The following is a 26,502-nucleotide window of genomic DNA, read 5'->3' as shown; positions in this document are numbered from 1 at the left end:
TCTATGCATACAGCTACATGACCACCTTTAACTCAAATTCTACATACTAAAGAAAAAAAAACCCTTCTTTTCAATATCAACTCCCATTACGGTTATTTTAAAATGCCCTTTGCCATATAAAATGTCACTTTTACCAATATCACTTTTCAATCACTGTAGAAAAGCCATTCTTTGTGCATTCACTTTTCAGCTAACTCATGCTGAAGACAAAGGGTCAGGGTCAGGGTCAGGGATAGGGTTAGGGTTAGGGATAGGGTCAGAGTCAGGGCTAGGGTTAGGGTTAGGGTTAGGGTTAGGGTTAGGGTCAGGGTCAGGGTCAGGGTTAGGGTTAGGGTTAGAGTAAGGGTTAGGGTAAGGGTCAGGGTTAGGGCTAAGGTACTTTCCTTCCTGCCTGATATGATGCTACCTGCATTCTTATCTATTATCACGTTTCTCTCTTATCTCCCACACTTCTGCCTCTACCACCAATCCTGCTGAACACCTATATTGTTTACTCTTTGCACAACTTGTCTATAGTAATATTCCTTCTGTTGATACTTCTTTTTTTTCAATAAATGGGCTTATCCTTCAATGGAACATTCTGGTAATGTAACAAACACTTGCTGATACCACTGGACTGTGAGGTGGTAATAAAAAATAAGGAAGAGGGGGAGGCAGGTCTGAAAATGAAAGGTAAGACATCTTTGGAAGTTTCTTGACATGTTCCTGGGCTCACTATCACCCACCTTCAGGTGTGAGCCGATTTTTTTTCTTTTAAACAAAGATGTCATACCAGGCAATTAGGGTTAAAATTGATTGAATCTAATCAGATCAAATAGATACTCAGTGTGTTTTAATCAGTTCTTCTACCCGTGTAGTAATGTAACGACCACATATTACAGGAATACACTGAAATGATGAGTGGATTTCACACAGACATTCAATATGGAAGGTTGGAAGGTTTGAGATGTGAGGACTTTTCTAGGACAAGTTGGCTAAGCTTTGGTGCCTCAAAGTGGCATGCAGTGAGTCTCAGCATTGTCTTTAGCAGGGAAGAAATTTAGCAAAGCCACACACATAACAGCCTCTTTAGGAAATGCATTTTCTGTGGTTTGAATCATGGAGGTCACAGTCCTTGGAGTCACATTATCTGCATGCCTCTGTATATTTAGTGAAAGTTGCAAATTCTAAAGTGATTTAAATGGCCGCCTCCTCTAGGATCATAAGTGTATTTCCTGACCTTGTGCATAAGGTTCGGCAACTCCAAATCTTAATTTCCATGAGGCAGCAATATGGAAGCAGTTGATATCCAGCTAAAAGTTTGATGTGTCTAATATCCAGGCCCAGAGAGTGACAATCTCATTCACACAGCTAGTAAAATGAGACCTGAGTTTGTCATTCACAGCTATAATCCCTGTTAACATGCCTAAACATTAATGTACTCCCTCAAGCACTGATAAAAGTACTGGGCAATACTTCAAGTGAAAATGGCATGACAAACCCTATGACATCTCCAAATCCTCTCCTGAACACTTTGCTTTCTGATGCATAAGCAGCAAGAGTTCACCCAGGAATGCTCTGACCACTTAGGGAAGAACCAGTCAGTACTCTGTTTCCAACCAAGTGAGCCATACTTTCAATCTATCCAATAGAGAGACTCAGTGGTTACATTTACCCCCTTTATCTACAAAGTCAAACAAAATACTATGACTGCCCCCTCTCCCTGACTTTCAACTGATAACTCTATAACCATCAGCCTGGCAACAATTCTAATAAATTGTCCCCAAATTAATGTGACTTTAATCGTCCCTTCTAAAAGAAATAGTATATAACTAGCTATTCTAAGAACTGTCTATCTGATGGGATGTTTACCATCTATGCCAGAATTTCTCTCTACAGTTACATTTTAAAAACTCTGCCTTCATGCAGTCGATACTTATTCATTACAAGTAGATGGGTTGGCACAATTCCTATTTAGAGTAAAATACTTTCATGACATTATTCAATCCATTGTTTTTTCACAATGGCTCTCATGAGACTTTGAGTCACCCTTAAGGTATTTTGCAGCAAATTATACAACTTCTGTCTTGAAGCCTCAAATTGCAAGCAGGTGGTGCTCTCAACATCCCCAATCCTCCCTGAGGAGCTATTGGCAGCTAAGAAAGGGAACGTGAATCTTCTTTGGAAGGATGCCCCAGGAAAGTTTGTCCATGTGTCCATGGATGGTCCCACACTCGTGTGCAGGTGAGCAACACTCATCACACTCAGTTGGTAAGGGGGCGGGCACCCAGATGAAAGGAGTATTGGAGGATATAAGATGGGTGTGGGTGGCCCAGGAGGCTAGAGAGGGAAGAATGTGGCATGCATAAGATTAATACATACACATATATGAATTTGTCAAAAAATGAATACTAATATTAAATAATAAAATAAAATAAGCCTTAGCAATAAACTTCTGAGGTTGACCTGTGGAATTTGGCATCTGTTAGTCAATTGGACTTGTCTCCTTCCCCAAAATTCCTTTGTAAGCCACATTCCTTTGTATTGTTGTGTCTTTCTGTGTTCTCATTTTGATGCATAAAAGTTCCTTCTTTGTACAAAGGTGTATATCATCAGAATATCTTTCAAAATTATTATGCCTTAAATCAGGTCCCCTTGAGTGAGCTTACTCAGGCCCACTTAATCAGTTAGACCTCTTTTCATGCCAGGATGCCTACTTTTAGCAATTCTTGTATTTGTGATATTGTGTTGCCTTACTGGTATTGTCAAGAAACTCAGGAATCTTATTATTAAGTAGTCCAGATGCATAGGACCTTAAAGATAAGGAAATAAGGAGAAATATGCTAGGAACCAAAAAATGCTTACTGCTTACTGGCTAAATGAACTCTCTTTAAACACAGGAAGAAAAACAAGTCACAGAGACTCTCCATAGGTCCCTTGAATAACTGTTTCCCGTGACTAGGCTGGGGCAGGAATGTGTCAGCTTTGGGGTATTCCCAATTTGGAACATTTAATGTTCTTTTATTATCTACATATTGTGCCTGTGATTGTCTAGCTTTTCAGAGAGGAAGCACAAACAACAGTCCCTTCTTCATTCTGTACTTGAGCTCTTCTGTAACACAGAATCCAACTTCATGCACACTTTTTCTTAACGACCTTCATGGTGTCCAAAGGACAAGACTTGCTGGACCCAGTTAGGGCTTCACAAATCTGTGCTTCAGCTGTATTTTGAATTCTAATGATCTGAACCCTAGCACTCCACTGTGGATGTGTAGGGTGTTTAAGAGTTGGATTTTTCTTCTCCTCATCACCACAATCTGAAGTTTGGGATTCTGGTTTTCAGCACTCTTGTGTTTCAAGTTTGGGGTTTTGAAACCGCTTGAGCCCTGCAGAGCCTCCAGAAATGAAGGAAACAGTTCCTCACTAACAACTTTGCCTTTGGTCTCCCAAGCTTCAGACCTTACACAACTACGTCTCAGTTACATCTAAACTCATTCACAGGGCACTAGGTACCATCAGAGTGATAGGCCAAGGACAAAGGCAGAGGCATCGAGAACTTTACCCACAGACAGAGTGCAAGCAATGAGGAGATGGAGGGAAGGAGGCAGAGAGGGAGGGAGAAGGCAAAAAGAGACTTTGACCAACCTATATCCTAAATTTTCTCAGTTCTGAATTGTTGAGAAAACTCAGATGAAATATTTTACTATTTCGTCCTTTTCTCATATATATCTGAATTTACTTTTCTATGATATATAATGTTGTTTTCATTTTAAAAATATTTTTATCCTTTGAAAATTCCATATGTGTATTCAATGTATTATGACCATACCCATACCCACCTCCACTTCCCCCACCATGACACTCCCTAGGCCCTCCCAGCCCATTGTCTCCCAGTTTTATGTGTGATCTGCTGAGTTCAATTAGTTATTAGTGCCACACATGGCTGCGGGGCTTTCTACTGCATCTTGTCCAACCTACCAGGTACCACAACCCCAAAGAAAGTACTCTCCCGCTGGGCGGTGGTAGTGCATGACTCTAATTCCAGCACTCAGGAGGCAGAGGCAGACGGAGCTCTGTGAGTTCGAGGCCAGCCTGGTCTACAAGAGTTAGTTTCAGGACAGCCTCCAAAGCCACAGAGAAACCCTGTCTCAAAAAAAAAATGAAAGTACTCTCCCTTCTCCAGCAGCCATCAGCTGCCAATTCAACCTACTCACTTTCGCAGAGTCTTGGTCCCTCATCTTGTCCCGGGAGTTACCACAGCCTCATTCTCACTTGTCCCCACCCAGTAAAGGTCCCCAGAACCTTCCTAGCAACCTCACCACCATCACACTCCTTTCTCTCAAAACTAAAAGACCTGTAGTCCCTCTGTTGTGTCAACGTGCCTGTTTCTTTCCCTCTCGTCTTACCTGTCAGGTTTCTAAGGCTCTGGATATTCAGTATTAAACTTTAATGTCTGGTGGCTTGTGGAGCTACGTGCATCCTAATTAGCAAAGAAATCTTTATCTAAGAATTCTATTTCCTTCAGAATTTCCATTCAAAGCTGGGGAGGTACCTTAGTGGCAAAGAACTTGCCTACCAAGAGCAAAGCCCTGGTTTTGTTCCTCACTACACAGTATAAGAGTCAATCTTAAAGACTCCCGTGACTTGGAATGGCCCTCTGTCCCTGCTCTTGAGCTTGAAGGCAGCTAGATCTGTAGTCTCTATTTATAGCAAGCTCCCATCTGGTCCACCTCCCAGGGTCATCATGGCACACAAGAGGGCAGCATCATGCAGGCATGTAGGTGACACATGGTCTTCCCCCCAGAGAGACGGAAATGGGCCATGTCCTCACCTCGAGATTCATGGAACTCCAGGGTGACGTGAGCATCAAATCCGAGGCTGAAGTAATTATTGAAGACATTCAGAGGAAGCTGCAAGAATGGACAAATATGAAGGTGATGCTGTTCACAGCCAATTAGAAGACAACAGCCTAGACCCAACACCAGACCCTATCTCTGGGGCAGCTTGTGCAACACAGATCAGCCATGTCTCACCGTAGAGTATGTTCATGGACAAGATACAGAGGTTCTTTAATTAACTTGTTAGTGGAAGTTCAAATCACCAGTCAAAACGGAAATAAAGGAGACAAATACAAATTACTAAGTAAGAGTCATCCTTGTACATGGTGCAATAAAATTTAATAGCAATCTTGTTACAAAAGAGATTGATTCCATGAATTTAGAAAATAAACTCAATTGCTAGATCCAGTCTAATTTCCCTAATCAGTGAATGTGCCTTTTTCAAGAGTTTTGTATGCAACACATAAATACTGCAGCCTGAAATAAATAATTTACATGTAATCTATTTTTAAGAGTTTGTTTTGTTTTCACAAACCTCAATATAAGAAATAAGCAGTGACAGCCATTTGATTTGTATCAGCCATTGCTGATAGAAAAAGGAAACACACACACAAGAAATATATAAAGATATAATTCAGATTTCAACTTAATTGGTTAAATCTGTACCTTTACTATGACAACCATAACCATATAGAGCATACATAAGCTCTTTTTCTCCTGTGCTCTGAGTCCCTGACTTTTCTTATGAGCCAGCGAGAAGAAATGCCATGAAGCTTGAGAGTCCCGATTGAAATTGCAAACGTGATGTCATCCAAAAGCTGCAGGTCAATATTAGAGCAACCAGAAAAGCACATAAAAAGTGCAATAAAGAGAAGGATGATCTCCCCACATTTCTTTCCATGACACAGAATGCAAGATAGACACTAAATTAAAAGAGGCAATGGTCCTGGATAACTGTTAGGTTTATGTCCCAAACTGAATTGTACCCTTTTGTTCTTAGAAATAAGTGTTGAGCCTTTGAAGTTTCAAAGCCATTCATTAGAGTGTTTCACACAGTTCTTACTGATCAGGAAGATTTCTCGGTAAGCTGAAGGGAGAATATTGTCTTATTAAAATAGAGGGCTGAGAAGGACCTCCGTTGGTGTCTGTCTCTGGTGAAAAGAAAGGTGGACCTCACATTGAAACCCTGAGACCGAGCCTTGATGGGTCAGGGGTTGCATCAGCCCTTAGAATTGACTCAAACAAACCACAGAGTAGAGAGAAACTCAAGCTACACAGTAATGCCAAAACCATGTCTAACTCTCTGGCTTTGTATTTGAGAATGTCCAGTCCCTGCACTTCAACAAAACCCCAGCCTCTGTAAGGACAGCATGGTGATCGTGCCAAAATCATAGAAACATTCTACCATTTATATTACTTTGGCTACAATTCTAACCCATGTCTTAGCAGCCACTGAAAGCTAAGGAAAACATCTGGTCACAATTCCCTAAGTAATATTCCAATTTAGTCTGTTTTTAAGGTATTCACATTTTCCAGGAAAATGTGCCCCAATTTTCTAACATATCCCCAAACTCTATTCCCAAAGCCCTTTAATTATCTGGATTGACGTTCTCTGGCTGCATCAAGAAGTCTTTCCGTTTCTCAGGCTTTTGGGAACAGAGTTAAATTGTAGTCCTAGTTAGTCCACATTTAGCAGAAAGGGCCTGAAATTTTCCATTTCAGTAGAGGTTCCCCCTCCTTCTACATTGGTGGTTTTCTATCCAACTCAATTAGCTCAAATAAACAGTTAAAAGTATCGCATATGTTTATGTTTAAACAATGTTCAATTGGGAACTCGACTTCAAGTGAGCAATCCTCATGTCTAATAGAAGATGTATTAATTTCAGGACTGGAGTTGAGGTGAAAAAAGCAGTAGAGATGAGGAGAGACGTTTAAGCCAGCACTGTGGTGAACAATAAACTTGGGCTCAGTGGATGGATCCAAACTAGCAAGGCTGTTATTTGAAGTGCAGGTGCGGGGCCTTATCCCTACATTAACTTACTCCAAGTCTCTGCAGAGAGACACGTTCTTCACAAGCGTACCAGGAGACACTTGGGCCTGCAAAATGGTGGGCACAGTGTCACAGAAGAAAAGAGAAGTTACATGGAGGGCAGGTCTACACAGTCACACACCAAGTTAATCAGAGATGCAGGTCGGGACTTAGATTAAGGTGCTGAAGTGAGGCTGCACAGTACTTCATTTACAGCAATGGACTCCATTTGGGTTAGATTGTTTTTCTTTTTTTACCATAAAAGCTCAGTCACCAAAAAGTAACACCAAGACAGACTACTTACTTAGGCCATTTCAAGTCCCAAGCAGATGAGGCAATTGGCTACACAGAAGAGATGTTTGATGTCAGGCCAGCAGGGTCTAAGGTTTCCCACCTACTGAAAGGCCATGTGCCTAATGCTTAGGGACATACATATACTCTATCTTCTTGTAAGCTGTTTGCATCTAGCTCAAGAGATTAACAACTGTTTACATTCTTCCCCCGCGTGGAACTGAAGACAGAGAACAGGTTCCTGAGCTCTGGAGCAAGTATAGTATCTGAGTCCTGAAGGGGCTGTCGAGAGGGATCCGGGAAGGAGGTGGTGACGGTATACTCACAGCCTTAAGAGCCATAATTCCAAAGGCATCCTGTTATCTTCTAGAAGCCCGGAGCCCATGAGTGTGTCTTAAGGAATGTATTGGGGGATGCCCAGTGCTCCATAAGTGGAAGAAGAATCTCTCTCTCTCTCTCTCTCTCTCTCTCTCTCTCTCTCTCTCTCTCTCTCTCTCTCTCTCAATCTCTCTCTCTCTCTCTGCGTGTGTGTTTATCACTATTTTTATTTATTAGCATGCATACATCTGTGCACACACATCTACAGAGGTCAGAAGAAGGTGCCAGATCTCCTGGAGCTGGAGTTCCAGGCAACTGTGAGCCACCCAACCCAACAGGAGTGCTGCGAACTGAACTCCAACCCTCTGAAGGAGCACTGAGCGCTCCTAACTGCCCAGCTACTCCTCAAGCCCCCAGAGGAAGAACTGTCTAACCTTACACACGCCTTCTTCAAGTTCTTCGGGCGGCAGATCTGGGTTTCTCTCCACGTGGAGGTTCCAGCGGTCCAACTGTACAATGGTCCCGTCTTCCACCTGGCACAGGATCTTAGAAACAGGCTCATCCGTGTAGCCCTGAGGACAGAATGAGAGCACAGACCCTTGCTGTCTGGATCAGGAAGCCACAGGCAATGCCATACCAAGGCAAGGCGGAGTGGGCCATAGTCCTGCTGGTTTTAAAACACAAGGGCTGGAAGAGTGAGCTATCTTCCCCCTCTATGTACGTAAAACATAATGCTTAAAAGAAGCTCATGCAAGCACTAGGCCAGTCTGAGCTGAGAAACAACCTGCTGGCACCGAGAACCGGTGGGCATGCGCTGGACGGCTGCTTTATTGGAGTGAATGCGCGATCCCCGTGTCTCTTGTTGGAGGGATTGGGGCCATACACAAGTGTGTGTGGGAAAGGGGGAGAGCGGAAAGGAAGACGGAAGATCCTGTCTTATCTACCAATCCCTGATCTGGTGTTGGGAAGCCACCCAGCTGTGGCCTGAGGCGAGTCAGCCTCGAAGCAGGGCTGATGAGAACAACACTGTCCTGGAGAGGTGTTAGTGACAGCATGGTTACTCAAGGTAATCACACACTGGCTTGGCATAGCAGAAACTGACACGGGTGATAGTTTAGTCGTTTCATGTAAGTGAGCTTGTTTTTAATGCCAGCTGCTTAAAAAGAAAAGAAAAGAAAAGCAGTATGTAACAACAAAAACTGCTTTAAGCCAGGTGGCGGTGGTGCATGCCTTTTATTCCAGCACTCGGGAGGCAGAGGCAGGCGGATCTATGTGAGTTCGAGACCAGCCTGGTCTACAGAGCCAGTTCCAGGACAGTCTCCAAAGCAATACAGAGAAACCCTGTCTCGAAAAACCAAAAAAACAACAAAAACTGCTTTAATAGGTTAATTCTGCTACAGGCCGGATGCACGTCTGTGGTGGATCTGAAAATCACCGTCCTATGAAAGGCAGGCCAGGCAATAGCCTAGTATGGGGGACTTAGGAAGCTGGCAAGTGGACACATTAACACCTTTTAAAGACATTTTGTTTTATTCTCCCACAATTCCACACATGGATACACGGCATTGTGATCATACCCACCCCCACTACCCTCTGTTATTCCCCGTCCAAGCCCCTTTCCAATTTTCATGTCTTATTTTTAATGGTCCACTGAGTCTAATCAGAGTTTCTTGGATGAACATGGATGTGTGGTTATTAACTGGAGCATGAGGTATTACCAGGGACTACACCCCTCTAGAAAAATTACTACACACAGCAGCCTTCAATACCAATAGTTCCTGGGCTAGGTGTGTTAGTATCATGTGGCTTGTTAAATCTTAGTACAATAATACCAATCAATACACAACATAAAATAGCCAGTTAGTGACAGGAGAGGACTTCCTTCACAACTTTCAGAGAATGGTCCAGCACGGGAAGGGCAATAGGACACTGCTATCATCAAAGCTAGAATAACAATGACCAGAAAATCACCATGTTCAAAAGAAGTAGGGCCTGTCTCAAACGATCATTCCGAAATCTACCAGGTTTGCAATTATGGCCAGGGCTAAGGGTCAGACTGAATGCGAATTTGCAAGATTGTTCCACATGAGCACTTGAGGCCAACCCACTCGCCGTGTCAGGGTGGCTATCTCAACATTCATCTCGTCTCTGTACGAACCATGTGTTTGTCTCACACCCTACTTCTCCCTCCCTGGCTGATTCTAAGTCTAAACTGAAGAAGCTACAAATAAATGTGGGTAATTTGAGTCCCGTGTCTAACTTGTCCCCGGACAGCAGCAGCTTACTGCTTCTAGCAATGAGCACAGAGTGATCTGGGGGTGCAGTTTGCCCCTCCGTGGCAGGGAGGGCCACCTGCGATTCTTACCCCTCCCCAGTTGAGGGTCCGAGCCAGGTCGTTCCCAGTCCCCAGGGGAAGCACCCCCACAGGAGGCTGTGGGCTCAGCTGCAGCTCATCCAGGATGGAGAGGATCCAGCCCACCTACAGACACATTGGGGACCAGAAGAGAGAAAAGAAAGACAATAAGTCACCAGGAAGGAGCTCACAGGAGGTGGCTGGAAAGGTCACAATACTTAAAACACATGGTTCATCCAGTCATCAGAGAAGGCCAACTTACTTCAAGTGGCTTCAAAATGGTCAACCCTTTAATAGGGAAAAAGACTGTTGGATGCATGCTTTATTATATAAGCAAATTAGGACCCATCATCTGCATGTTTATCTAGACATGCATTTTAAAATTTAGGAGAATTTAAGGCTATTTAGAGGGGTAAACATAGCAGTGTATCAGAGAGAATATAAAACTCAGAATCAGACTAAATTTCAATGCTGGCTCAGACAGGCTGCAGAACCTTGATTAAATTGCATAACTTCACAGAGACTTATTCATCTGATTTTCAAAACGAGATAATGATACCCACCTCATAGGACCATTTACAGGTTAAACCACACAGCATATAAACACCATAACCTTTTCTGTGGCCCACGTAGGTGCTCATTAGATGATAACCCCATACAGCATCATTTTGGAAATTCATACTGTTTTCTTAACTGCTCCTATATTCTCTTTAATTTTCCACTATGAAAAGACAATTATGCATGGACTTAGTGTCTAATATAAATTTAGGCATAAAGTGCATACTTGCACACAAGAATCACATGCCCCATGTAACCTTTGTTCTAGGAGAAATAACAATTTGAATAGAGCCATATTACAATTTAGACAAACATATTCAAAGCCACAAGTAGCAAAAAGAAACGTACACATCTTTGTGATATCACACAGACCCATGCTCCATGGGTCTCCCTAAGAATTTTCAGTTATGGTTTTCACAGTGGAACTACAAACGCCAAGAAAAGATTACTTTAAAAGTGATGGCTTTGGTTCCCCTTTGCATAATAACTAATTTTATCTCGAATTTAGAAAAGAGTCTTGCTAGCAACTACATAATCCGTGGCCTACTCTTCTCTGGTAGATGAACTTTATTGTCTCACTGGTTCATTCAACAGCTTAGCAAAACAGTGGCACATCTGTATTCTATTCTTGTGTGAGTGTCATGATTTTTAAAAACATTTTAGCGGAGTGTTCAATGAGCACCTCCAACTACATGTGCAACAGGGTAGAGCAACTGAAATAAAGAGATTAATGAGTTGAGCTATGCTAGATAAAACAAAATGTCTGCCCTCAGAGTTCACACTAATAAAAGACGGTACACTGATTATAATCTCCATGCTATCCCCAAGCAAAATCCTTTAACAAATCACATTATTAAACCTCAAAAATGTCAGGATGAAGCCATTAACAATGTGTTAACATAAAAGACTCCATAAGGTAGTTTAATTTTAGTGTCTACTATATAAGAGAGCTGAATGGTGAGGAGAGCTTGTGTGTTCTCATTCATACATTAGCACTGGCACTCATAATTAGGTAAGACTGACAGAAGTCAGCGAGGCCAGTCTCTCCACCGCTGGAGAGAAATAGGTTTTCATAAGGAGGTGAGCGTAACTGGGCCTGTTGGCACGTGCCTACAGTTCCGAACTTCTCAGGAGGCTGAGGGAAAAAGATGGCTAGCCTGAGCAATGTGTGACACCCTTTCTCAAGACAAAATAAAATAAGGAGGTGTCTGGCATACAGAGGAGTGGTAAACCACCTGCCAGGCATGCGCAAAGTCCTAGGTTCAATTCCTAGCACCACAACATTACAAAACAACTCCACCATACAAAACCTGCTTCTAGAGATGGCCTGACTATCTCCAGGCAGCAGTATGTGCTTTGGCATCTCTGGAACTAGAGAAAGCTCAGAAACAGATGATCAACGCCAGGCATGGTGGTACTCATCTGCAGTCCCATTTACCCAGGAGCCTGAGGGGGTAGGGAGGTTGCTTGAGCTCAGTAGTTCAAGACCAGCCGGGGCAACAGAGTGAGAGTAACTCCTACCTCAAAAAAAAAAAGCTAAAGGGGAAAAAAATCAAGGGAAGAAGCTGTTGAATCCAATCCAGATAACCTGCAGATTTTCACCTAGACCCAGAAAGATGTCGTGATTTTTCCACAGAAACTGAAAAGGTAGAATAGGAGTGTAAAACCCTTTGTCTTCCAGCGACTACTTCCCGGGACATAAGACTTGCCATCTACCGCAGCAGCCCAGAGGCATGCTCACTTTCTAGAAAGGCACACAGCGGCATTCACTAAACATGCACAGACCTTTCTACATGTCAAAAGCCTCTCCTGGACCACGGTCCTAGTCCAGTGTTCCAGATGGCGAATCAGTTCTCACGGCCCTGCTGGCTCTCCTTCGGGTGCCACTCAGGCTAAATACAGCCAGAGCTGAGAGTTCCAGGAAACTGCAGGCAGCTTGTGGAAGGTCACCAAAGATGGCACACACACACACACACACACACATACACACACACACACACACACACACACACACACACGACAATGCTCAAGGCAGACACACACTCGGTACTGAGGAGAACCAGATCTGTGCATATTCGGTAGAACGCAGAATCTAATTCCACAGCCCATCCAGAGAAGAAAACTGGGAGCCTCCCTAAAAGTTCTCTGAGAGAGGGCCATTCACCCTCCTCCTTCCCGTCTAAGATTTAAGTAGGAAACTGGTCTTATTTTAGTTGGCCTATGTCTCTGTTTCCTTTGGGAAGATAGTTATATTAGTTTACCCTTACAACATCTGATTTTATTCTAAACACAGGAATGACAGAGGAAAGAGGTGGAAAAAAAACATATCTTCTTGACCCACTGACAAACACAAAGTATCAAAGGTGAGATAAAGTCTTGGAGCAGCCTGCTTCCAGGTCCTAGGAGTGGAGGAATCCAGTTTGCCCTCTGTCTAACAACGGGGAAATGAACACGCCCCCTGCTGGTAGGAGGCTGTACTGGCACAAAGTGCCCTCTAGACAGGGGAAGGATGCTTAGGACAGAGTGAAGATGATCAACCATTCCTGAGGCCATGGCCCACAGAACTGTGACTTGCTATATCTGGGAGAAACCAAGAAAGGCTCTGTCAGCCTCCCAGTAATCCAGGCACGTTTTTCTACACAGGTGTCTTCACCACCTACAGCAAATGCAGCTCTAGTCTGATAACTCTTACACTGTTCTGTAAGGAAATGAAACAGATAGGAAGTGAAAAGCAAAAGACTGCCTCTTAGCAGGAGCCTACAAAGAAAAGTCCTTAAACCACCGGAAGGCTCACACGGAAGGGATGGGAAAGTAAGAGGATTAGCCACAAACTGCAAAGTTACAAATGACTTTGAGAAGTGTCCCGTGACGTCCTGTGATGAGTATAACTGTTACCAATCAAACCGTCTTAGGCTCAGCTGCTGTCTGCTTTCTCAAAAGAGTTTCCCAAGAGCTCTGCCTGATCTGTGTTCCGCTCTGACACAGAGCCCAGGGGGCTTGTGAACTTCCTACCCTCGTCTCAAAAGGGCTGAGCATAATTCTTCAGACTTGCTCACAAAGACGTTTTTTACTTTACAAACTGGATGTGCGTGTATCATGCATGCACACGTACCTGTTTGTGTCTTATGTATGTGTATGTCCACATGCATGTGTGCATGCATCTGTACGTGTGAACGGGATCAAATAGTTTTCCTTGACTATAAGCAGGCCATCTTTATTATCATCATTGAATGGTATCATATGCCTTTTTGCAACACTTTTATTGTCTTGCTATTCTGGACGCCCACTGTCACACAGATGGTCTTCTGGCTGGGCGAGTTAGCACCTACCCTTGGAACAGTCACAAACAGTGTTTTTTCCCCTTTGAATATAATGTTACTATTCAACATCTAGTTGCCCAGAAGGCAGAAATACAATGTTACTATTCAACATCCAGTTGCCCAGAAGGCAGCACAGGAACCTGACCAGGACCTTGGCATTGCACCAAGCTAGCTCCAGTGGGTACTGGAGTGGCAAGTCACTTCTTTGTCTGTAAAACAAAGAGCACCTGAGGCCGCCTTTATTGTCATCCTTTTCACTTAACTTGTAGGCTTTGCTTTGAACACACTTGACAAGTAAAAAATGCAAATTACCATCAGCTGCTACACCCAGATGGCCTTTTCTTCCGGTCTTCTTACTTCACCAGTGAAAGCCATTTCTTAGAAGGAAAACGCCATCTTCCCTCTACTCTACTTGAAGAAAGTTGAGCCCTAAACTTGAAAATCAGCCTCACCCTCACCTGTCTTTAAACCATGCAGTCTGTCTTTTGCAAACTATAAATAGTAGCAAAAGCCAAGCTTTCCTGCAACAGAAAGAGGCTGTCGAAAAGAGATGGGCACAAATCCGCTGCAGGAGCAGAAGAAATGAAGGATCATTGGTAACACTCTACATGCTTGTTCTTACGAAAGCACAACACAAGTATATAAAAGATCTTCAGGCCCCAAAGCTGTTTTGGGGGGTGGGACTTGGCCTCCTTGGTTATAATCAAAGGCCTGCTGCTGCCATGAGCCCGGATTTAAGACAACAAGCTCTCATATAGGTTCTCTGTCTTACTGAGCTCTAATGTTCCCCCAAATAATCTATGCCAGCCCACTAGTACTCTTCCAATTCATTCTTTAATTCAGCACAATACACAGCACTTGATAGATTTTTCGTAAACCAAAAGTTACCCCGACTGAGCCAAAACATTCCCAGCTTGCAGAGCTCTGCCCTTCCTTCATGAGGACCAGCAGGACTGACAGATTGAGAGCACCAGGTCCTCCTGCCTCGCCTCTTGCCTGAGCAGGCACAGCACTGCACAGCAGCTGGCCAATGCTGCCACCACCTGCCTGTGCTCAGCTCTAACTGTCACAGAAGGACACCAAGTAATGTCTGCCTTCCATGGTGCACCAAGAAGTGTGAATGACAGTAAATTGACATTTTCCTCTAATAGAACAGGCGTACACTGACTGCCTTGTATAAAACAGAGAAGAATGAAGGACACATGCATGCATTGGGAGATCAAGGGAGAATGACAGCGATATTTCCTCCACTCAAAGAAAAGCAAGGCACAGCATCAGACTCTGACAGGTAGCCTTAGCCCTCTGTATCTAGACTCTAGTACTAGTGGCTCTGTATCAAGAATTTAAAACATGTGAGCTAAAGTCTTCAAGCAAATGTCCATGTCTATACTGCAGGTACACGTTTTCTTCTTGTCATTGTTCCCTAAAAATGCAGCTATCTACATAGCATAAGGGGTTATGCATAGGCTAGAGATGAGTTGGGGTGTATACAAGAATGGGTTTATGGTTCCACAGAAATGTTACATCATTACACATGAAGAATTCTGCATCAGCCAAGTTGGTATCTATAAGGGGTCCTAAAACCAATCACCCCTGAATGCCAGAGAAGAGCTAAATTATCATTTTTCTTTTCGTATTTTATATGCTTAACTTTTAATCTACGAACTTCATAACTTTCCACAAAGCCTAAAAAAATGTGATTAAATTTAAACCAGAAAAAAAATCAAGACAAAAGAAAGCATAGATTTAGGACATCTGTGCACTCCCTAATATTTATGAATGCATGCTGAGGACATACCGGATGCTTTCTCATGGGAGGTTGGAATACAGAGACAGAGGCCAAGGGAGGACAGGAGGCCCTGTCATGGTCTTGTCTAACTTGTCTGTATAATTTCTGACCTGTACTCCCACCCACTCAGAAATAGGGCCCACGTACAACTCTAAATCCAGGAAAGTAAAATGAATGAAAAGTAAATGTGAAATGAATGGCAAATGCCAGCCTGATTGTACGTATTTAATAAAACTCTAGAATAGCAGAAAGTGAACTGGATGATCCCACCTACTTCCTGAAACTCAGAAGCCAGAAGGTTATTCGGAAAAGAGCCACAGTTGGGATGCCTATGGCGGGAGTTACTGAGTTCATGTACTCTTCCATGTGTAAGCCGAGTAACCAGCACAGAGCACTGGGCAGAGTGGTATAAGAAAGGGTAAAGACACATATCTACAACTTGGCCAAAGAGTTATTATTTCTAGTTATTTCTATGAAAGTTTCAGAACACTCTTGAGATATCTGAGTTTCATCTAAGCCTAGGGTTCAAAGAGGGAATCACACCACTTGACACATACCTAAGTGCCTCTGACTTAGGCAAACCAGTTGCAAAGAGACCACAGCTGTATTATCTACAGATGAAGTCACCGGCCTCGGGATGGCAGATCAAAACTGGATGTGTTGCATATCTGCTGTATCAGTCAGATTTCAAAGACACTAAAAAGAGCACATAAGATAGTCCACAGTATATTTATGCCTTCCATGTTGGGATGCTTCCTATAAATTTTAAATGAAACATGAAACCAATTTTGCCTAATTATTTTTAATTTTCCTCTTTAAAAAGTCTTCTAGAGAAACTCAGACTACAAATATGGTTTATCCACAGTGCGCCCTGAACAGCAGTGTTCTGAGCTACTGTACCTTTGGCTTTGAGGAACCTTAGAGATCTCGACAGTTGTCTTTGCAGATTTACAATGTCACAGAAATAGTGGAAAAGCCCCCTCTCCCATATCCACTTCCAAATGCATTCTGGAAGGAGAGATCACTCTCTCTCTCTCCCCTTTGTATGTTTTATTAACATACAATCAATATAACTGATATTGAAGCCTAAAAACCTTTTCAAAAAACGATACAAAATTTCACATTACATAACATGTTGCACACTTGATACGCAACAGCAGCAGCCAAAAAATGTTCCATCTGCGACTCCTGCTTGAGTCTTGTCACCACTCCGTAGAATTCTGACAGCATCTACGGGGACAGATATGCTCCCTACCTGAAGCCTGCATACCTCATATCAAAGATGTCCCCACACTCTGGAGAATTACACTCCACTTGCTTAAAGTTTGCAGCTCTCCCTCACGGATCCACTAGGCTGTCTCTTTGCATAAATTGTGCCTCCACGCAAAATAAAAAGTTTTACATCCCAGAGGCTGCAGAGATGGGTCACCAATTAAGGACACTGACTGCTCTTCCAGAGGACCAGGTTTTTGGTTCCTAAGGGTTTTGTGTCCTAGAACCCACATAGTGGCTGACAACTATCCGTAATCCCAGTTCTAGGGGATTCCATGCTTTGGCTTCTGCCATCATCAGGCATGAACATGGTGTATAGGCAAACATGCAGGCAACTCATTAATACACACAAGAATTATTAAAAGTTCACATTCCAAACTGTTAATCACATATGACATTTTGTAAACCTCATATGTCTTCCCAGATACCTCATTTTAACATGGAAAAAATGAAGTAAAACTGAGTTTATTTAAGGTAGATAATTAAAGTTTTGATTCTCACTGAGGGGACAAAAATGATGAGTGTCTGAAGAGCCCAGTTACATGCATTTTAGACATGGCTGTTGCAAGTGGCCAAGGACCCCGAGCACAAATTACTTGTTTATTGGGAATTACAAGACAACTGAAGTTACGTACACAGGTAAAGTCCCTAAGAGGAAAAGGAACCCAGCACATTAAGAAATGTGCAGTGTTGTGTAGCAGTCATTAACTGTGGTGTATATGACAAGAAGATGGCAGAAAAGACCTTGCCAAGAACGGCACAGGAAGTAGGTGACAACAGGACAGGAAGCCAACAGACACTGAATGCTGGCTGGGGTTGACTCTGTGGACAGTTCTTTGCAAACTCAATGGTGCCCCACTTAACACTCTGAGCTGTGCTGTTCACTTGTTTTTGTTTTATTTTGTTTCGCTTTTCCCAAGTGCCCCCATTGAGTTTGCTGTCTTGGAGACACCATTATATCCTGGTCTCCAACAAATGTCAAGTGTTCCGCGTCTCCTCTTAAAAGTTAGCATCCAGCTGTGACCTGAGACTGTTTCCTCGACAGAACAAACTTCTAACTTTTCCTTGCGTTCTTCTGTCTTTTTTTTTTTTTTGGTTTTCTTTAGGGCTTTCACTCAGGGTCTACAGCTATCTTACAAGCGTTGGGCTTGGGCCCTCTTCCTATCGTATAAGCATTGAAATCAGTCCTTCAAAATATGTGCCTGATACTGGAGAAGGTTCCGTACTATACGACCTAACACTATGCTTTGTACACACAGCTGCCTAGGAGAGGAAACAGCAGAGGAACGAGGGTGAGGAGGGGCCCAAGGGGGGGAGGACATGGGGTGGGGGCGGAATGTGAGGCTCACTGGTCAGTGAGGCTCTGCAGCTTAGGAATCATCGGTAGAGAAGAGGAGAGCAGGTAGCTGAAGTCCCAAGGAAGACGAGTGGATTTTCTGAGGTGAGGAAGACAGCTGCAGCCGACTCAGGAGTTTCACCTTTCATTAAACATAGCCAACCCGGGAGTTGGTGACACTGCAAAGGATATTCTGTATCTAGCACCAGAGGAGTCATCTGGATATAATCCTTAACATAGGAAGCCAGAGAAATATATTCTAGTACTGGAACGTGCAAAAAGGGTCGCCCAGCCTCACTCTGGCATACTGAGTGCTTTGAAATAAAAGACACAGAAAGCAAAGATTTTGCTCTGACTTTCCTGTTTGTCTCCCCTGACTCTTTCTCCTCAGTGAGGTGACTCATAAGCTAGAACTCCCTTTCTCTAAAGCAATCCATAGAGCTTAAAAAACAACTCTATCTTTTCCTCTGCCTTTCTGCTCAGGACCTGGCCTTGAAAGTTCTGATATACCTCATCTGAAGGGGTCCTGCCCCACACCTGTGAGGAAGGAATGCTACCGAGTCCAAGAAAGACCTGAACATGCATCCCCCCTTCAGTCCAGTACCATGACTCCTCATCATATCTAAGCAGAGGAGCAATTTGTTGTCCCTGAATCTTTAAGTCCTAAGTACCCCTTGTCAATAAATAAATTCACCACCGTTTTCTCTGTTTGCTCGTCATCTATTTGGGACATCAGCTGTGACCCTTAGAGTAGAAAGAAGAGGGACCATGGCCCCTTCACTACCGCACTAACACATCCACAAACATATCTCTGTAGAACTTGTAACTGCATGCTTAACAGGCATTGTCGTGGGAAATCCATCACAAAATACAATTTGGAAAAGACAGGATGGTTTTGCTATCTATCGCTGTGAAACATACCGTGATCAGAAGCAACTTGGGGGAGGAAAAGGTTTATTCATCTTACACATCTCCATCACAGTCCATTGCTGAGGGAAGACAGGTCAGAAACTCAAAGAAGGCAGCAACCTGGAGGCAGGAGCCAATGCATAGACCAAAGGGAGTGCAGCTTATAGGTTTGCTCCCTGTGGCTTGTGGCTTGCACAGCCTGCTTTCTTATACAACCCAGGACTACCTGTCCAGGGGTGCCACTGCCCACAGTGGGCTGGACTTCCCACGTCAATCATTCACCAAGCAATACCCCACAGACTTGTCTACAGGCCATTCTAACATAAGCATGTTCTCAATTAAGATTCCCTCTTCCCAGATAGTTGATGAAAACTAACCAGCGCACACACATAAAGCGCATATGTTTTTCTTTCATGCTACAAGGCATAAAGAATTTTACAAGCTAATAAATGCAAATCTTGAAGAAGTGTAACACTATTTTCTCAACTAGGCTATTCCACCAAGCATCTCGATGGCCCAAAGGAACCAGTGACATACCCTATTCAAGTTTCATTCACTAGCATACACTATGCATCTAGTGTGGTGTTCAGGGCTCCTGACCTATGAGCGGAGCCTTCAGGAACAAAACATCATAATTAGGGAGATGAAACACCAATGATTGTCCATAAAACATCCTTAGATTTCAAACCATCAGAGTCCAAATCCAGAGAAAAGGTACGGAGAAATACACGCAGATGAAGATGAAGGGGAGATATTAGTGAGACATGATAAACATGAGCATTTAAGAGGGTGGAATTTAGATTAATTCTATACTTCCCTCAAAAAAAAAGCTAAGATGAAGGACTGGGGAGGTGGCTCAGTAGGTATCGCGCTGGCTGCACCAGCACAAGGACCTGAGTTGGAACCCCAGTTCCCCATAAAATGTAGGGTGTGATTAGTAGTACATACTTTATAATCTCTGTATTGGGATGAGGGACGGGGGTGGGGGTCAGAAAGATCCTGGGGTTTCTTGGCCATTCAGTCAGTCAAAACAGCAGGCCATAGTTGAGTGAGAGGCTCTGTCTTTAAGGAAGATGGAGGTGGGGAGTGAGCAGATGGAGAGGAACTGAGGAAGATACCTGAAGCTGACCTCCCCATGCACACCTGGGCATACACGAGCATGCACGCACCAAGAAAAAGTAACAAATGCCAACCAAATGAATTAACCTCTGAGGAAACACAAAGTTATCCAATGTTCTACATTTTGCTTTCAAAGTCAGCAACAAAAGAGCACAAAAATTTCAATAGGAACCACACATTTCTTCATACTAAATGTAACGAATTTTTAAGAGCAAGTAGCATTTGGCAGATAGTGACCAGGTAAAATTCTCCAGCTGTCATCTCGTCACTAACATTGCCACGCACCACACTGCTTCACAGATGCTGACGGCTCTGGTGAGATGTCACGGTGCCTGGTCTCAACACGGTAAAAGGCAGCAGCGCGTTGAAGAGGGCAAGGTGTCCACTCCAAGTGCTGGGGAGAAAGCTAACCTTACTTGGGAGAAGGGGAGGATGTTAAGTTAGACTTGAAACCCAGTATCAGTACCACCAGATGAAAGCAGATGTAAAAGAAAGAGCCCCAGACTCCTGCCCTAGGTCAGTTCTCAGGGAGTTAGCTGCCTGTCTGCCACCTCCAGTACCACCCACTCGCTGACCTCAGGCATCAGAAGCAGAGCCAGACTCCACCTGCTGGCAGGGCATGGAAGACACAGCATAGTGCCTTAGAGCTCAGTATCAAGCCTCCAACAACAGATTCGAACACCAGGCAAAAATCAAAAGACCCACGACCAGGCTAGAGCTCACCAACTAATGCCCCAGTGTCTGAAACAGACTGGTACTCAGAGAGACAGATTCAAGTCTTGGCCTGCCTCACTGGCAACCTTAGAATTGGTCTGAGATGTTCTAAGATTTCACAGGTCCCTATGGTTGTAAGACTCGGGGATGACCCAGCTTAGTAGCAGTCCTAGTGAACAAAGCACAGTCTCTGACCTCAGACTTCAGGCAACAGCCCATCCCCAAGCCAGGGCTCAAGGATGGAGACCATGTCCTGCATCAGCACCACTGGTGCCCAGCCACTTGTCCTGAGCCTCACTATGCAAGACTCATACTTGGTCTGTATCCCTTCTGGTTGTGGAATAAGCCCACACCCCAGACTCACATTCCGCCCTTTGAGCTTGGAGCCTTAAGTACAATCCAAACTGGCATTAGAAACTGCCTTAACCAACACTACTGCAATCTTGGCCAGTGTGGATGGAGTAAGACTCTATCTGCTGATGACAGGATAAGTTAGTTAGTCCAACGCTAAGCCGTGGAACTCAGTGCCAGCCATGGCACCAAGAAAGATTTAAAAGCTTCCACCCCCAAGCCCGGGCTAGCAAAAGAGCCTCTAGACTTAACCTTGGTGCCAACAGGGATATACATACAGCCCTAGTCTATCAGATTTCTATTTGGGCCAGCATCAACTTCAACTGGTTCAAGTTGTCTTAAGCCATAAGACTGTGTCAACCATTTACAGTTCACAGCATCATGGACCTTGGTGCTACCCTAGCGCTGTCTAAATGAACTATGGGTTCACAGAATGCAATAGTTCTGCAGTATGAATGACCAAGTGCCTGTTGCTGGTCTCTCTGTGAGCATAGGCAAGTTGCTATAGATGGGTGTTTTAGGTGTTTAGGTGAAGCCCAGCTCTACAGAAATATTTGGGAGTCTATCACTCTTTTTAGGTTATGACTTGGTTCAAGCTGAATTATGTACCAGGTAGATTAGAATAAAACTGGGCTTAGACTGCCCTCTAGTGTTACAACTGTGACAACACACCGATGGTGAATGTGGGAATCGAGCCTCTAATACTGAAAAAGCAAAAGCAGCAGCAGAGGTGGGGGAGAGTTTCTCCAAAGAAAGTCACAAAAGCCAAGGTGCAAAGACTGAAACAAGAGCCTAAAGCATCCATGCTCAGATGGCATCACAAACCATCACGAAGAGCCGTCAGGAAACCACGGCCTCACCTACTGGAATAATAAAGCACAAGGAAGTAGTCACAGTAATTGGTATGAGCAGACTTTTAGAATGGGATTCTAAAAACAGATGCTTTGAGGAAACTCAAGAAAAGACAGAGGGAAACTTAAGATGAAAAAATTCTAATTTTTTGATTATTTACTGTTTGTGAAAGAGTCCAAGAGAAGGAGAGGGGGGAGGAGAGAGAGAGAGAGAGAGAGAGAGAGAGAGAGAGAGAGAGAGAGAGAACATGAATGGATAGTTGTCCTGCTTCATGTGCCACGACTTGCAAGTGAAAGATGGAGGCCAGCTTTTGAGGCTGATATCTTTCCTTCTACCATGTGGGTCCGAGGGATTGAACTTGGGTCTCAGATTTGGTAGCATGGGCCTTTACCTGCTGATTCATCTCATTCATTAGACCACAGCGAAACAAATAAGCAAACAAGCAAAACAAAAACTAGAAACCCCTTAGCTGAAAATTAACAACAAAATTAAAACCTAAGCGTTAAATTAAAAAATAAATAAGCCGGGCGGTGGTGGCGCACGCCTTTAATCCCAGCACTCAGGAGGCAGAGGCAGGTGGATCTCTGTGAGTTCAAGGCTGGGCTGGACCGACAGCCTCCAAAACAATACAGAGAAACCCTGTCTTGTAAAACCAAATAAATAAATAAATAAATAAATAAATAAATAAATAAATAAATAAATAAAAACAAGATGAGAAGTCAAGTTGCGGAGAGTGTGATCCCGGTAGATGTCTCAGCAAGTAAAGTGCCTCACGCACAAGCCTAGGGACCTGAGCTTGGTCCCCAGGTCTGTTTGCATGGGGAATCATCATATCCCCTCATCTTACTGTCAGTCTGTGATGTCACTAGGCACTAAGTGAGTAACATCTGAGAGTCTTGTCTATCAAACCTTGACATTTATTTACTTATTTTACAGACTATACATCTGACAAAGGATTATTATCTAGATTCAACAAACAACTAAAGAATTCATCCACAGAAACACAATGCAAATTAAAAATGGCAATTGCAATGAACATTTCAAAAAGATATCTGAATGGTGAACAGTTCTATGGGGGTAAGTTAATCAAAACCACGATGAGGCAGCATTTTACCTTAGTAAGAAACTACTCTCAAAAATGGCTGACAGTGGCAAAGAGCTGGTGGTAGTATTCTTGTTTTATGTATTGGTTTAAAAACAAACTTGATTAATAAACAACTATGAGAGGATAAATGGGAATATGTTGACTTGTATTTGAAAAAGGATCTAGGCATCTGTGAAGCTCTTTATTCCAGTGATAACAATGTCCTTACTTTGCAATGAAAATGGCACAGTACAGTTGAGGGGGTGGACTGAGGAAGACTGTGTGTACCCAGAAGGACTGTAGGAGGCTGAGTGTGTACTCATGAGGACTATAGAGACTGGGTGTGTACTCCAGAGGACTGTAGAGACTGTCTGTGTACTCCTGAGGAATGTAGAGACTGATTGTGTACTCCTGAGGACTGTAGAGGCTGAGTGTGTACTCCTGAGGACTGTAGAGACTGAGTGTGTTCTCATGAGGACTTTAGAGGCTGAGTGTGTACTCCTGAGGACTGTAGAGACTGAGTGTATACTCCTAAGGACTGTAGAGACTGAGTGTGTATTCATGGGGACTGTAGAGACTGAGTGTGTACTCCTGAGGACTGTAGAGACTGAGTTTGTACTCATGAGGACTGTAGAGACTGAGTGTGTACTCATGAGGACTGTAGAGACTGAGTGTGTACTCCTGAGGACTGTAGAGACTGAGTGTGTACTCCTGAGGACTGTAGAGACTGAGTGTGTACTCCTGAGGACTGTAGAGACTGAGTGTGTACTCCTGAGGACTGTAGAGACTGAGTGTGTACTCATGAGGACTGTAGAGACTGAGTGTGTACTCATGGAGACTGTAGAGGCTGAGTGTGTACTCATGAGGACTGTAGAGACTGAGTGTGTACTCCTGAGGACTGTAGAGACTGAGTGTGTACTCATGAGGACAGCTAAGCCCATTGCAGTCTTAGTGGTTATGGGTCTCATCTGACAGGCATTCATGTGCGGGTGCTGGAAAGACCCGGGTTGAAGAAAGAAATCTCCCACAGAAAACCCAATCATGGAGATAGATGGGTAAGCCAGTGAATGGATTGTCTTCCAAGGACCTACCGTTCCATCCCCTCCACAAGCCAGAATTCGCAGATTTGGTACCTTCCTGTACAACTCCAGCCTGGAGAGGAAATGGAGGACAAGGTAAGCACAGTATTCTCAGTAGAGATGTACCCGCCAAGGACACATGTGGTCTGCCCATTACCCACAGAACCCAGGCAAACACACTCCCACAACTGGGTCAGAAGCCAGAGGCAGACACTGGTGTTAATGAGCAGCACTGGGCTGGATGATGGAGTCCTCCAGTCTTCTCATGATCCTCCAACGTCCTGCCCACCCACACTGTCTTCCTCTCTGGTTTACTTCCGTTCTCCTTTTCCATCTCCTATCACTCTTCTTTTCTCCTTTCTCAGAGAAAAACCATAACTAACCTTTCTGTGTTTCCTCCTTACTTAATTCTAGTTAACTTTCCCTGGGCCTACCTATCTGTCAAATCCACAGTTAGCACTCTTCATCCTAGGAAATTTCAGAAAGATGGAGAAGACTCAGCAGCCACTGTCGTTACTATAGTATTCTCAAGTATTCTTTAGTCGCCCACTCAGTCAGCCTTCCCTCCTGCCAGCATGAGGTGGGGGACATCCACTGGCTTGTCTTTACTTTGAATGTGCCTGCTTGGGGTCAGATCATTTTGTCTTTCTGATCCACTCTTAAGAAACACAGTCATTCGGCCTTGCAAAGTCTCTTGCTGTGGGCAACTCTGCTCTGGAAAATCACGCCTACTTATATATATAGTAAATAATGTAGGTTTTCCTGAAAAGATTGCTTGTCTTGCTATGATCCCTATGAAACATCGACATAAGGTATAACTTAAGTGATAAAAAAAATCTGTTTTTTGGGGGGAAGAGTTGAGACAGGGTTTCTCTGTGGCTTTGGAGGCTGTCCTGGAACTTACTCTTGTAGACCAGGCTGGTCTCAAACAAACAGAGATCCACCTGCCTCTGCCTCCTGAGTGCTGGAAGTAAAGGTGTGTGCCACTACCACCCGGCTACATAAAAAAATATAAAATCCAAATGACCACAAGTCAGAGAAGCAGATTTTTACTTTAAAGTAAAGAAGCAGTTCTTCAACAAACCTTAAAATAATCTTATATCAGACCTCGGTAGTGAAGACATGGGTAGAGTAAAGGAAAGATAGAAACCTGATTCATAATTTTTATTTCCTTACAATTTTAAAATCTTTAATTTACCCATTTGTATAGGAATGCCCTTTCCTGGAAACCATCCGTATTGTCAACTCTTGTACTCTGGCATCGCTATTTATTAAAATTAACTGCCATCTCACGTCACCAGAACTATGTGAGTAATGTAGCAGGTCTGGGACAGGGAGGCAAACAATGACAGCAATGCCTCTGCTCTTCCCCACCATGCTGGGACATGTACATCTAGACCTAATGTTCAACACTTCCAGTTAAACACGTAAATACAGACAGAAGAGAAATTAGAATGCCTGTCCCACTGAACCATAGCATCCAAAGCTACAACTGGTTAATCTTGATACTTCCCACCTCTCTCTCTTCCTCCCTCCTTCCCTCCCTCCCTCCACCTATGCATCCATCTTTTCTTCTCCTCTCTTTTCTGTCTTCTCCATCACCCCCACATATACATTCTAGATGCATTCATATACATGCTGTCTCTCCATATCAAATGTTCATCCATTCATAAGTTGACCCCTCGGTTAGAAACTTACATTTATGTTAACGTGTATCTCCAAAATTGGACATGAACAAACAGAAGAGCAAGGAGCTCTTCCTCACTCCCTGACTTCCTGCGAATAGGCTTTAGTCCTCCATACACAAGCAGCAAAGCACAGGAGAAGCCAGCACTGACCCAACAATCGATCAGACAGTGGATTGATGAAAACAAACACGGTGATGGTGTGTGTGTGTGTGTGTGTGTGTGTGTGTGTGTGGTTAGGTTTCAAACAAAGCACAATATAGAAAAGAAAGTTACTAAGAGGTGAACGGGAAAAAAAGCTTCAACAGATCATGAAATAACAAATAAATTTGACCCCAAATCCCTATGGTCCTGACTTGCTTAAAATTCAGAAGGCCCACGGTGGGTGGGGACGGGGGTGTGGTGTTACCAGACTTACGCATCTTTTGGCCCTTCCTGAGAAAGATCAAAGACTTGCCGTGGATTCAGGTACCACATGAACATCTGCAGGACTTTGGTTCCCTATAAAGGAATAAATAAATACATACATACATAAATACATAAATAGAGACAAGTATTTCCAAACTAGAAAATAAATGCAATTATTCTCTCTTAAATTTTAATAAAGGGATCTGGAGATATGGCAT

General features: G+C 43.5%; 1 protein-coding gene across 8 annotated transcripts in view; it reads right to left on the bottom strand.

Moving 5' to 3' along the window:
• Dgki (diacylglycerol kinase iota) overlaps positions 1-26,502 on the bottom strand; it is a 445,999-nt gene that overhangs the window by 187,165 nt on the left and 232,332 nt on the right. For all 8 annotated transcript variants that reach the window (XM_040728459.1, XM_040728462.1, XM_040728460.1 and 5 more), the window contains 5 exons: positions 26,295-26,377; positions 24,204-24,264; positions 9,821-9,934; positions 7,890-8,027; positions 4,811-4,889 (listed from right to left, as the gene is read on the bottom strand). In XM_040728459.1, the coding sequence (XP_040584393.1) occupies positions 4,811-4,889; positions 7,890-8,027; positions 9,821-9,934; positions 24,204-24,264; positions 26,295-26,377 (475 nt within the window). The remainder of the gene's footprint in view (positions 1-4,810; positions 4,890-7,889; positions 8,028-9,820; positions 9,935-24,203; positions 24,265-26,294; positions 26,378-26,502) is intronic.

The sequence above is a fragment of the Mesocricetus auratus genome, unplaced genomic scaffold, assembly GCF_017639785.1.
Source record: "Mesocricetus auratus isolate SY011 unplaced genomic scaffold, BCM_Maur_2.0 Super-Scaffold_100019, whole genome shotgun sequence".
In the NCBI taxonomy this organism is placed as follows: domain Eukaryota; kingdom Metazoa; phylum Chordata; class Mammalia; order Rodentia; family Cricetidae; genus Mesocricetus; species Mesocricetus auratus.
This window is presented reverse-complemented; position numbering and strand designations above follow the sequence as displayed.